Genomic DNA, 12,217 nt, shown 5'->3' with positions numbered 1-12,217 from the left:
TTTCTGCTTCGGATATATTTTAAAAAGTTTTTACTGTGAGTTTTTGCCTCTACAGCCAACTTCTTTTCAAATTCTCTCTTAGCCTGTCTTATCAATGTCTTACATTTAACTTAGCCAATGTTATGCTTTATCCTATTTTCTTCTGTTGGATCCTTCTTCCAATTTTTGAATGAAGATCTTTTGGCTAAAATAGCTTCTTTCACCTCCCCTTTTAACCATGCCGGTAATTGGTTTTGCCTTCTTTCCACCTTTCTTAATGTGTGGAATACATCTGGACTGTGCTTCTAGAATGGTATTTTTTAACAATGACCACGCCTCTTGGACATTTTTACTTTTGTAGCTGCTCCTTTCAGTTTTTTCTAACAATTTTTCTCATTTTATCAAAGTTTCCCTTTTGAAAGTTTAGCACGAGAGCCTTGGATTTGCACACTGTTCCTTTTCCAGTCTTTAAATCAAATTTGATCATATTATGATCACTATTGCCAAGCGGCCCCACCACCGTTACTTCTCTCACCAAGTCCTGTGCTCCACTGAGAATTAGATCTAAAATTGCTCCCTCTCTCGTCGGTTCCTGAACCAATTGCTCCATAAAGCTATCATTTATTCCATCCAGGAACGTTATCTCTCTAGTGTGACCCGATGATACATTTACCAGTCTATATTGGGGTAATTGAAGTCTCCCATTATTACTGCACTACCAATTTGGTTAGCTTCCCTAATTTCTCTTAGCATTTCACTGTCCATCTCACCATCTTGACCAGGTGGACGGTAGTATACCCCTATCACTGTAGTCTTCCCTGACACACAAGGGATTTCTACCCATAAAGATTCAATTTTGTATTTAGTCTCATGCAGGATGGTTATCCTGTTGGACTCTATGCCATCCCGGACATAAAGCGCCACACCTCCTCCCGACTGCTCCTCTCTGTCATTTCGATATAATTTGTACCCTGGTATAGCACTGTCCCATTGGTTATCCTCTTTCCACCATGTCTCTGAGATGCCAATTAAGTCTATGTCATCATTTACTGCTATACATTCTAATTCTCCCATCTTACTTCTTAGACTTCTGGCATTAGCATACAAGCATTTCAAAGTTTGTTTTTTGTTTGTATTTTTATTCTGTTTTTTAATTGATAGGGATAAGTTAGAATTTTTTAGCTCAGGTGAGTTTTTAGTTACAGGCACTTGGACTACTTTTCTAATTATTGGAACCTCACTGTCGGGATGCCCTAATTCTAATGCATCATTAGTATCCTTTGAAGATATCTCTCTCCGAACCATGTGCTGTGGAGCGACTGTCGGCTTTCCCCCTTGTTCTAGTTTAAAAGTTGCTCTATCTCCTTTTTAAAGGTTAGCGCCAGCAGTCTGGTTCCACCCTGGTTAAGGTGGAGCCCATCCCTTCGGAAGAGACTCCCCCTTCCCCAAAAGGTTCCCCAGTTCCAAACAAAACTGAATCTCTCTTCCTTGCACCATCGTCTCATCCACGCATTGAGACTCCGGAGCTCTGCCTGCCTCTGGTGACCTGTGCGTGAAACAGGGAGCATTTCAGAGAATGCTACCCTGGAGGTTCTGGATTTAAGCTTTCTACCTAAGAGCCTAAATTTGGCTTCCAGAACCTCCCTCCCACATTTTCCTATGTCGTTGGTGCCCACGTGTACCACGACAGCCGGCTCCTCCCCAGCACTGTCTAAAATCCTATCTAGGTGACGCGTGAGGTCCGCCACCTTCGCACCAGGTAGGCATGTTACCAGGCGATCCTCACGCCCACCAGCCACCCAGCTCTTATGGCTAAAATAGCCTCTTTCACCTCACCTTTTAACCATGCCAGTAATCGTTTTGCCTTCCTTCCACCTTTCTTAATGCATGGAATACATCTGGTCGCTTCTAAGGTGATATTTTTTAAAAATGTCCACGCCTGTTGCACACTTTTTACCTTTGTAGCTGCACCTTTCAGTTTTTTTTCTAACTATTTTTATCATTTTGTCAAAGTTTCCCTTTTGAAAGTTCAGCACGAGAGCTGTGGATTTACATGCTGTCCCCCTTCCAGTCATTAATTCAAATTTGATCATATTATGATTACTATTGCCAAGCGGCCCCACCACCATTACCTCTCTCACCAAGTCCTGCGCTCCACTGAGAATTAGATCTAAAATTGCTCCCTCTCTCATCAGTTTCTGAACCAATTGCTCCATAAACCTGTCATTCATTCCATTCAGGAACTTTATCTCTCTAGCTTGCCCAGATTTTTCACTTACCCAGTCACTGCCTTAGGTATTGCATACAAGCAGATGGTTTCCTGATGGAGAAAACCAGTATACATGAGAAGTGGAATCATAGCCTGGGTAATACATCCTGGCAAGGATTCACCAGATACCAAGGATAGAGTGAGGGTAGTCTTCAAAGGTTCCATGGGGATGCTGTACTGCTTAAGCTCAGACTCATCTATAAAGTGCTCTGCCATGCCCATGCCCAGGAGAGCCTAGAGGTGTTCCTCAGTGTCGCCCATGGCCAAACACACTGGTAATAGGATCTGTGGGGAGAAGCATCATTGTCCCAGGGTGGCCTCCCCTAACATCCCTAGACCCAGGAGTTTCCCAGCTTGATGGACCATCAGGCTGCATAATGGCCAGAGCCTGCACAATATAGGCACAGGTTCAGTGTTCTCTGTTTTTCTCACTCCTCTGGTGTGAGTCTGAGGCTGTCTCCCTGCATAGAATCTTCAGGAGGGTCAGGGTACTGGGAGGAACAACGGGTCGCTAGAAGTGTGGTACCAGATGTACCAGACGGTGAGCCTGTCCTCATTCCTGGCACACTCACAGCAGTGGACATCCAGGTGAAGGGCTAACCTAATGAGGTCTTCTAGTGACTCAGGAAATTCTCACCCAGGCAGTTCGAGAGAACCTGTTGAAAGATGGTCACCAAACTATCATCACTCCACTGCAGTTCAACAGCTAAGCTCTGGAACTGGACTGTATACTCTCCCACCGTCCGAGAACCCTGAAGGATCTGCAGAAGGTCAGAAACGGCTGAAGATGCTCGTCCTGGTTCATCAAAAATGAGATGGAAGTCTCAGAAATTGGTCCTGATTCTCCAGAATCAGGTCTTCCCATTTCCACAGTGGGGAGGCCCAGAATCCCTGTGATCTGGTCCAACATGTTCTGTTGTTGCTGGATCCATTCTGCCATTCCTGGTATGGCATGGAGAGAGGACAAATCCACCGGGTCCATGGGCTCGACAAACTGTTATGATTGTGGACCCCCGTGTGGTGCTGTAGTTGACTCAGCTGCACAGGCAAACATGTGGGGCCTACACCAGCCACGGGCGGAAGTGCCTGGGAGGGACTATCTGGAGCTTCACCTATACCAACCATGATTCCCACAGTTTGAGCCCTTGGTGCAGATGGCTGGCAGGACTTAGGTGGGTCCTAGGAACAAGGAAAGAGGGAATATCCAGATCCAAGCAAAGGTCAAGGCAGGGGCAAGCAAGGAAGTCCAAGGCACAAACCAAGGTCAGGGACAGCAGCTGAAGGCAAAATCCAAGAGGCGAACCAGGGTTAGGGCAGGCAAACAGTAGCCTGGGTCAGGTTCAAGAAACTGTCCAGAACAAACACCATACACTGAGAAACAGGCTATTCAGGAGACCTGTTGCCAAGGCACTGGCTGGTTGCAAGAGACTTCCTTATATACTCCTGGAGGATATGATGTCATCAGCCAGTGCTACAGGAAGTCCCGGCTAGGGGGCCTATAAAGGCAGTCCAAGTCTACAGGAAGTTCTAGCCCGGGTCCTTGTAACAGACTGCTGCTGGAGATTATGCTGGAGTTGCTTTGGATTAGAGATGAAGGGCTTACACAGGGGAGGCAGCTGAAGCCTAACACCAGGCAGAAGAAAGAACACTGGAGAGGGGATCAAGGATGAATGGGAGAGGGTGGGAGGACCAGACATTAAAAGAACAAAGAGAGAGAGGACTAGAAAAGGGAGAGAGCTTGGGATGGGGTTGAGAGAAAGAAGAATCCTGAAGGATATTCAAGAAGAAAGGAAAAGGGAATGAGGAATGGAGGAGAGAGAAGAGGAGGAGAAGGAGAATTGAGGAAAGGACAGCCTCAAGGACAGAGCAGAAAGAATGAAGAGAAAGTATTAAACTATCCACTGAAGGAAAGAATCAGAGAACAAGGAAACACCAGAGAGAGAAGAAAAAAAAAGGAACGTAGAGAAGATCAGTGAATGAGGAAAAAACCAAACCCAATGATCTGGAAATCGAGCCAGAAACACCAAAGGTTGGAAGCTTCTTGCCTGACAGAGAATATTAATAATTCATCAGTGTGAAATATCCTGGGATCCAGTTCAAAGTCTAGAATTTACATGTTTTCTGTAAACCGACATGATGTGAACGAGTTCATGAATGCCGGTATAAAAAAACCTTAAATAAATAAATAAATAAATGTTGAGAGTAGTTGGATTTTGTTGACTATCTTTCTAGTATATAACACTCTTACATGCAGGACATACCCACTGCACAGAGGCAGTGTTGCGCTCAAAAATATTTTGTGGCAACAAAACTTAAAGAATGCTTTTAAGTATGTTTTGAGAGTAGTTTGGTAAAAGTTTTCCTTGGGGGCAGTCCCAGCCAACAAAATGAAGCGTTCATTCACTCCTAGTGCTAAAGGGAACACCAGCAGTGCATCTTACCTGTGTGCGCCTCCTTTGCCAGCTTCAAGCTGATGTTCAAATGTGAGGGGCCCTGCAATCTCACAGGAGCCATGGGTTCTGCAAGTTAAAATGTCCTATTGAAGCTGGCAAAAGGAGGGCACGCACAGGTAAGGTAAAGAGTGCTAACTTTCCTTTTGCTGGGGGAAGGGAGGGTGAGAATCATACAAAATGCGATGTGGTGTGCCATGAGGATTGAATAAAGCTGAAAGTGTGCCAGGAAATAAAACAAAGGTTGATTTAAAGGATAGCTTGGGTTAGGGGTTACAAATCCATCAGGGGAAAGGAGGTAAAACAGGGATTGGGGGGGAATTAAATACACAAGACTCCAGGATTATTTTTGCCATTATTTTACTTTCATCGCATAGAAATCACAAACCAGGAATTAGCAAAGTTTGCAGTGGAAAAAGAGCAGAAGGGCTTTGCGGAGTGATTTTTATTTTATTTCAGGATTTTCTTGAGATGATTCATAGGAGGAAAAAAAACAAAGGAGACAACAGCTGCTGATTTCTGCATTGTCCCCTCGGTTCCTGCTTTCCAGAGCTGCCTGGGGTTTGGCAGGGCAGACACAAATCTTCAGCGGGCCTCTCAGCCGATATAAGCCCTCACCTCACAGGTTTCGGAGGGATTGTTCTTTTTCACCACAGAGTAAGAGCAAGTCTTCTTATCAAAAGTAGAGGTGCAGGCCTCCTCATCATATTCTGCTGGCTTTGGAATGCTATCATAGAGCAGGGAAGAGAAAGCACAACTGTCAGAACATGAGAAATAAAGTATAAGACTTAGATAGCAGAATTAGTGTCCCTAGAAAGGAGGGGGTGTGGCAGGTGGCTGTATATTGGGGTTGCAGCCTCTGTAAAAAAAAAAAAAAAAAAAAAAAAAAAGGTGGGGGATCTTGCAAGTTGTAAAAAGGTTTAGTGGATACTTATGTGGCCCCCAAGGCGCATTTTCCTTAATATTCTCTGACTTGGTGAAAACAACACTTTTTAAACATACACATACAGCAGGTGCACAGCATGTTGCTAGGCACAGAATTATATAACGATACCCTCAAGGGTCAAATGTCAGTGAAATAAGATGAGTAGGTATCATGATCATTATTCACTTTTTTCCTTGAAAATGACAATCTTTAATTGCTTCTATTAATCTTTAAATACAATTTCTTTATATAAATACACTCATTGTATAAAACATGAAAGTTAATGCAAAAGTACAGTTATCACACATTTTATAATCATATCACAGCACTGCTATCTCCTCAAATGATATGTAAGTCATCATGTGTTATATATGCGATTGTATGTCCATGCCCACATATATATATCAGCCAAATGAAACAAGAGGTTAGGCAGAGAAGTATAGAACATAAAAGTAGCATACATACAATGAAAGAAAATGTATCTTCGTTATCTCATTGGACAACAGCATTCCATAAGATTGAAATTGTGAAATTTTTTATTAAACAATTAAGAAACAATCAAGGGGGAGATATCGCATAAATGAAGGCAATACAAACAGTGATTAATTTATAATTGGGGTACTTTAATGCCTGATGGTTTGAATAATGAAGTAGAATGGACAGCATTTGTGTGAATTAGGATCTTATTAGTGAATAAGATCCTTTAAATGCATCATGACGTATTGACGTGATTGTATTCAAGGAGGAAGTAGGAAGATGGAAGGAGTAATAACTAGTTACCTGATCAGTATACTTTTTAGTTGTATATTTTAAGTATGAGAATCGTTAGTTATTTGAATGGAATATGTTTGTAAACATATATTATGTGTTTCTGTTTTTTAGGTGTTATATGTTGACATTGGATTAAGAATGATGTATGTTTAGTGATTGAGTCACTTTACATTAACATTGATAGAGAACGGTGGGAGTCTTTATAAGTGTGTGAAAGTTTGTACTTTTGCGGGTTTTATTATGCATCGGATATATGGGGATATTTTGTATGGTGGTTTAACTGTTAATGTTTTATTATGCCAAGGGTCCACGATCGCAACAGGTTGCCAAGGCCATGGACCCACTATTCACCAACAGACCTAAGTAAAAGCCACCGCACATTGACCACATGTTAAGGAGTTCCCTTGATGTAAGGCCATGGACCCGGCTGAGGCATCCGCCTTACAGGTCATCCCAGGGCTGGCACTCAAGATCCAGCAACATTAGCAGTACCTTGAGGCTTTGGTGGCTTCCATCGAGCGGCTCAACACCTGCCTCGACTCTGGTCATGTTCCTGCTGCTCCAGTGTCGGCTCCCAGCCCCCTGGCGCAGTCATCACCTCCAAGGTCATTCTTTTCGCTCCAAGCTCCGCCTCGTTTCAATGGGGTCCCTAAGCAGTGCAGAGGTTTCATTAACCAATGCTACATGCACTTCACGCTTCAGGCCGTCGCCTACCCAGATGCCATGACAAAGACTACTTTCATCCTCTCACGACTCAAGGGCAGGGCCCTGTCCTGGGCTTCCCTGCTATAGGAGCTCTTCGATGCCCTTCTCCAGGATCTTACAACAAATACTTGGTGATAAATATTTCGATCAGATATTCACTGATAATCAATTCAATTTTTTCATATATATTTTATAATTTAATGAAAAATTTTTGTGGGAGATGGGAATGGTTTCATACAATGTATACGGCAACCCCCTTGGTGCCTTTAACTCTTTAATCATAAACGCATCCTCCAACCTCCATATTTTATTTTAATTTGACAAATTGCATTTAAAAAATTTTTTAGAATTGAATTTCAGTGAAAATCACTTTGTTTTTATATATATATATTATTGGTTATTACTAATTTTTTCGTTTTCTTCTCTCTGTACAACGTAGACTTAGTTTTTGGGTACTTGCCAGGTTTTTATGGCCTGGATTGGCCACTGTTGGAAACAGGATGCTGGGCTTGATGGACCCTTGGTCTGACCCAGTATGGCATTTTCTTATGTTCTTATGTTCTTACTATTGAATACTTGTTACAAGCCGTCAGAAGTAACTATGTTGTACTTTGCTTTAGAGAAATTCTGAATTAATCCCGACTTGCGCAAGTTTCGACATAAAAATGTCTTCATCAGGGTTCATTCATGTCCTTTTTCTTTTTTCAAAGGCTCCAACTCTCTGTCCATTGTATTCTCCAGTGCTCCAACAAGCCTCCATCTAACGCTCTTCCTGACGCTGTACGTTCTTCTCTCTGTACCTTGTTCTATGTACTACGCTCTGTCGTATTGTTTTTGTTTCCTGTAAACCGCCGCGATATCCTTGGATGATCGACGGTATATAAAAATCTATAAATAAATAAATAAATAAATAAATAGAAGGTGCCCATGGGTCAGCCATGGGGGCTGCCCCAACCCTTACCTATTCCAAAGGCTCCATGGGTTCATGTATCCATGGACTTTGTGATGGACCTCCCTAAGTCCGATGGTCATAGCACGATCTGGGTAATTATGGACCGCTTTTCTAAGCTAGCCCATTTCGTCCCTCTTCTCATTCTGCCATCTGCTCCTGAACTGGCCCACCTCTTCTTTACCCACATCTTCCGACTACAGTTTGTAGGCCGGTACTGGTGGGCCCTCTGCCAAACGTTTGGGGTAAAGTTATGCCTCACCACCAAGTACTATCCTCAAGCGAATGGGCAGGCAGAGCAAACCAATCGCTCCCTGAAAACTTTCCTGAGGGCCTACTCCAACGATCGACAGGACAATTGGGCACAACTGTCACCCTGGATGGAATTTTCACCGGTTAGCCTGACTTCAGTGCCAGGAAAAATAGTGGAAAGTGTTCTAAACATCAAAATCACAGAACATATAGAAAGACATGGTTTAATGGAACAAAGTCAGCATGGCTTTACCCAGGGCAAGTCTTGCCTCACAAATCTGCTTCACTTTTTTGAAGGAGTTAATAAACATGTGGATAAAGGTGAACCGGTAGATATAGTATACTTGGATTTTCAGAAGGCGTTTGACAAAGTTCCTCATGAGAGGCTTCTAGGAAAAGTAAAAAGTCATGGGATAGGTGGCGATGTCCTTTCGTGGATTGCAAACTGGCTAAAAGACAGGAAACAGAGAGTAGGATTAAATGGGCAATTTTCTCAGTGGAAGGGAGTGGACAGTGGAGTGCCTCAGGGATCTGTATTGGGACCCTTACTGTTCAATATATTTATAAATGATCTGGAAAGAAATACGACGAGTGAGATAATCAAATTTGCAGATGACACAAAATTGTGCAGAGTAGTTAAATCACAAGCAGATTGTGATAAATTGCAGGAAGACCTTGTGAGACTGGAAAATTGGGCATCCAAATGGCAGATGAAATTTAATGTGGATAAGTGCAAGGTGATGCATATAGGGAAAAATAACCCATGCTATAATTACACGATGTTGGGTTCCATATTAGGTGCTACAACCCAAGAAAGAGATCTAGGTGTCATAGTGGATAACACATTGAAATCGTCGGTTCAGTGTGCTGCGGCAGTCAAAAAAGCAAACAGAATGTTGGGAATTATTAGAAAAGGAATGATGAATAAAACGGAAAATGTCATAATGCCTCTGTATCGCTCCATGGTGAGACCGCACCTTGAATACTGTGTACAATTCTGGTTGCCGCATCTCAAAAAAGATATAATTGCGATGGAGAAGGTACAGAGAAGGGCTACCAAAATGATAAGGGGAATGGAACAACTCCCCTATGAGGAAAGACTAAAGAGGTTAGGACTTTTCAGCTTGGAGAAGAGACGACTGAGGGGGGATATGATAGAGGTGTTTAAAATCATGAGAGGTCTAGAACGGGTAGATGTGAATCGGTTATTTACTCTTTCGGATAGTAGAAGGACTAGGGGACACTCCATGAAGTTAGCATGGGGCACATTTAAAACTAATCGGAGAAAGTTCTTTTTTACTCAACGCACAATTAAACTCTGGAATTTGTTGCCAGAGAATGTGGTTCGTGCAGTTAGTATAGCTGTGTTTAAAAAAGGATTGGATAAGTTCTTGGAGGAGAAGTCCATTACCTGCTATTAAGTTCACTTAGAGAATAGCCACTGCCATTAGCAATGGTTACATGGAATAGACTTAGTTTTTGGGTACTTGCCAGGTTCTTATGGCCTGGATTGGCCACTGTTGGAAACAGGATGCTGGGCTTGATGGACCCTTGGTCTGACCCAGTATGGCATTTTCTTATGTTCTTATGTTCTTATGTTCTGTGAATCCACTGGAGTCTCACCATTCTCTATTGTCTACGGCAGACAACCACAGCCTCTTCTGCTGTAAAACTATCCGTCTCTTCTCCTGCGGCCCAAGCCACCGCCCAAGCCTTACATGCGGTGTGGGTGCATACAACCAAGATGTTATAGGAGGCCACCAACCACGCCATCACAGACCAGCACAGACCAGCACCAGTCTTCCACCCGAGAGATAAAGTGTGGCTGAGCACAAGCCACATACGCCTGAAACTGCCTTCGCAATGGTTGGCACCAAAGTATATTGGTCCATTCTCAGTTGCCAGATGCGTAGGACCAGTCTCCTACCAGCTCTGTCTCCTGCACGCCTTATGAATCCACAACACATGCCACATTTTGTTATTCAACCCCCTGGTCCTATCGTGGCCATCTTGCAAACCTCCCGAACCTCCTCTGCTGTCCTCAGACCCGGACCCTACCTACCAGGTTCAAGAGGTCCTTGACATCCAGAAGAGAGGGCGAAGGTGGGAGTACCTTCTCTCCTGGGAGGGATACGGCCCCGAAGAGAATTCATGGGAGCCAGCTTCTAACATAATGGACAAAGAACTTTTGAGATAGTTCCACGCAACTCATCCCGGTAAGCCCAGACTTCCCGGGGGGGCCATAAGGGGGGGGGGATACTGTTTCAATTCCCGGTCTCAAGAAGCCTGTTCCTACCTCCCAGCACCAGGCCCAGGCCGCAGCCCATCTCTCTTCGGCCACACCTGGCAGCCATTTCCGCGGTGCTGCCACATCCTGGCTCCCTGGCTTGGCCCAGGACTGCTCCTCGCTCTCTCCCCTCCGTGGTGGAGGAGTGCCGCCCCTTCAACCTCTGCACGGGCCACCTCCCAGCTGCAGTGAGGGAACAACGCCATGCCACCCACACCGTCGCCGCTGCCCTGCTTGATCCCTGCTACTAGGTGCATGCGTCCGCCACCAGCCGGGATTTAAAGGGGCCGCGGTGGTAAAAGCTCCCGCAGCCCCTAATGATAACGTTTCTGGCCTTGAGTATATAAGGCAAGCTCTGATAGTCAGTCAGAGCTTTTCTTGGCAAAGGGTCTCCTCGCTCTTGTTTGCTTGAGTTCCAGAGTTGCTATTCCAGTTCCTGCGTTTCTGTCCCTGCACCTGTCTCCAGCTCCTGTTTCTGCTCTGGATCTCCTCATTCCAGTTCCCACTTGTTCCTTGCTTCCTCGGATGGATCTCCATCTGCTTGGCATCTGGACCGAACCTGTCCATGCATTCTACCACCTGTCTCTGACCTCTGGACCAGACCTGTCCACACATTCTGCCGCCTGCCTCTGACCACTGGACTGGATCTGACTGCGCCTCTTCTGGCTGGCCCCATACTCTTTCGCCAACTTCCTGGGATCATCCATGCAGAGGCCCACCTAAGACCAGCCAGCCCCAGTACTCAAGGGCTCAACCTGCAGGGAACATGGGCTGGGAGTGGTGAAGCTCCTGCTGGCCTCTGCTTCCCATCCAGCCTCGCCACCCGATGGTGGGGACCTGTGGGGGTTTCCCCCACAGGTGGTGCCAACATGACCTTGAGCCAAGGGTCCATGATCGCAACAGCCTGACAGGGTGAAATGAGTGTCCCTTGTTGGGGATTAATCAGATATTGAAGAATATTAGATGTAGAGGAAATTCTGATATATCACAAGTTGAAGTGGGATTTCAATTGATCAGAAGATAATTGAGGAGAAGTTTCATTAGTCTAGACCAGCGCTTCTCAACTGGTATGTCGCGACACACCAGTGTGTCGCCAAACACCGGTAGGTGTGTTGCGTCTCCCGGTGTCCCACTGCCCCGTTGTACTTTCCTTCTCCCTTTTTCCAGTCCCCGCGGGCCGATTGGAAGCCTCCTTTCTTCCTACCCCCACTGCCCAATGGGAAGCCTCCTTCATTCTGCCTGCCCTCGCGTAGGCCAGTCGGAAGCCTCCTCCCTTCTACCTGCCAATGGGAGTAGGAAGAAGAGAGGATGCCTTTGATTGGCCGATGAGGCAGGCATCGCATAGCCCGGGGAAGGGGTGAGAGGAATGGCAGTGTTGAACCCCGACGAAGCAAGGCTGCTATGGGAGCCCATCCCTGTAGCGGCGAAGAGGATAAACTGACCCAACGAAGCAAGGCCACTACTGGAGCCAATTCCCATAGTGGCGAAGAGGAAACCCAACCGAGGCCACCACGGGAGCCCTTCCCCGTAGCACCGAAAAAAGAAGCCCTGTCGGAGTACAGCCGCGGCGGAACTGGAGCCCATCCCTGCAGTGAAGGAAGAAGTTGGTTTTGGTGAGAGTTTGTGTCTG

General features: G+C 45.2%; 1 protein-coding gene across 2 annotated transcripts in view; it reads right to left on the bottom strand.

The window, feature by feature from the left end:
- Nucleotides 1-5,041: 5,041 nt before the first annotated feature.
- The window catches only part of LOC115095364 (beta-microseminoprotein-like), a 28,310-nt gene continuing 21,134 nt past the window's right edge, over nt 5,042-12,217 (bottom strand). For both annotated transcript variants that reach the window (XM_029608913.1, XM_029608914.1), the window contains exon 4: nt 5,042-5,425. In XM_029608913.1, the coding sequence (XP_029464773.1) occupies nt 5,296-5,425 (130 nt within the window). In that variant the 3' untranslated portion in view covers nt 5,042-5,295. The remainder of the gene's footprint in view (nt 5,426-12,217) is intronic.

Source organism: Rhinatrema bivittatum, chromosome 7 (assembly GCF_901001135.1).
Source record: "Rhinatrema bivittatum chromosome 7, aRhiBiv1.1, whole genome shotgun sequence".
Taxonomy (NCBI): Eukaryota; Metazoa; Chordata; class Amphibia; order Gymnophiona; family Rhinatrematidae; genus Rhinatrema; species Rhinatrema bivittatum.
The sequence above is the reverse complement of the archived record's forward strand: the minus strand, read 5'-3'. Positions and strand labels throughout refer to the sequence as shown.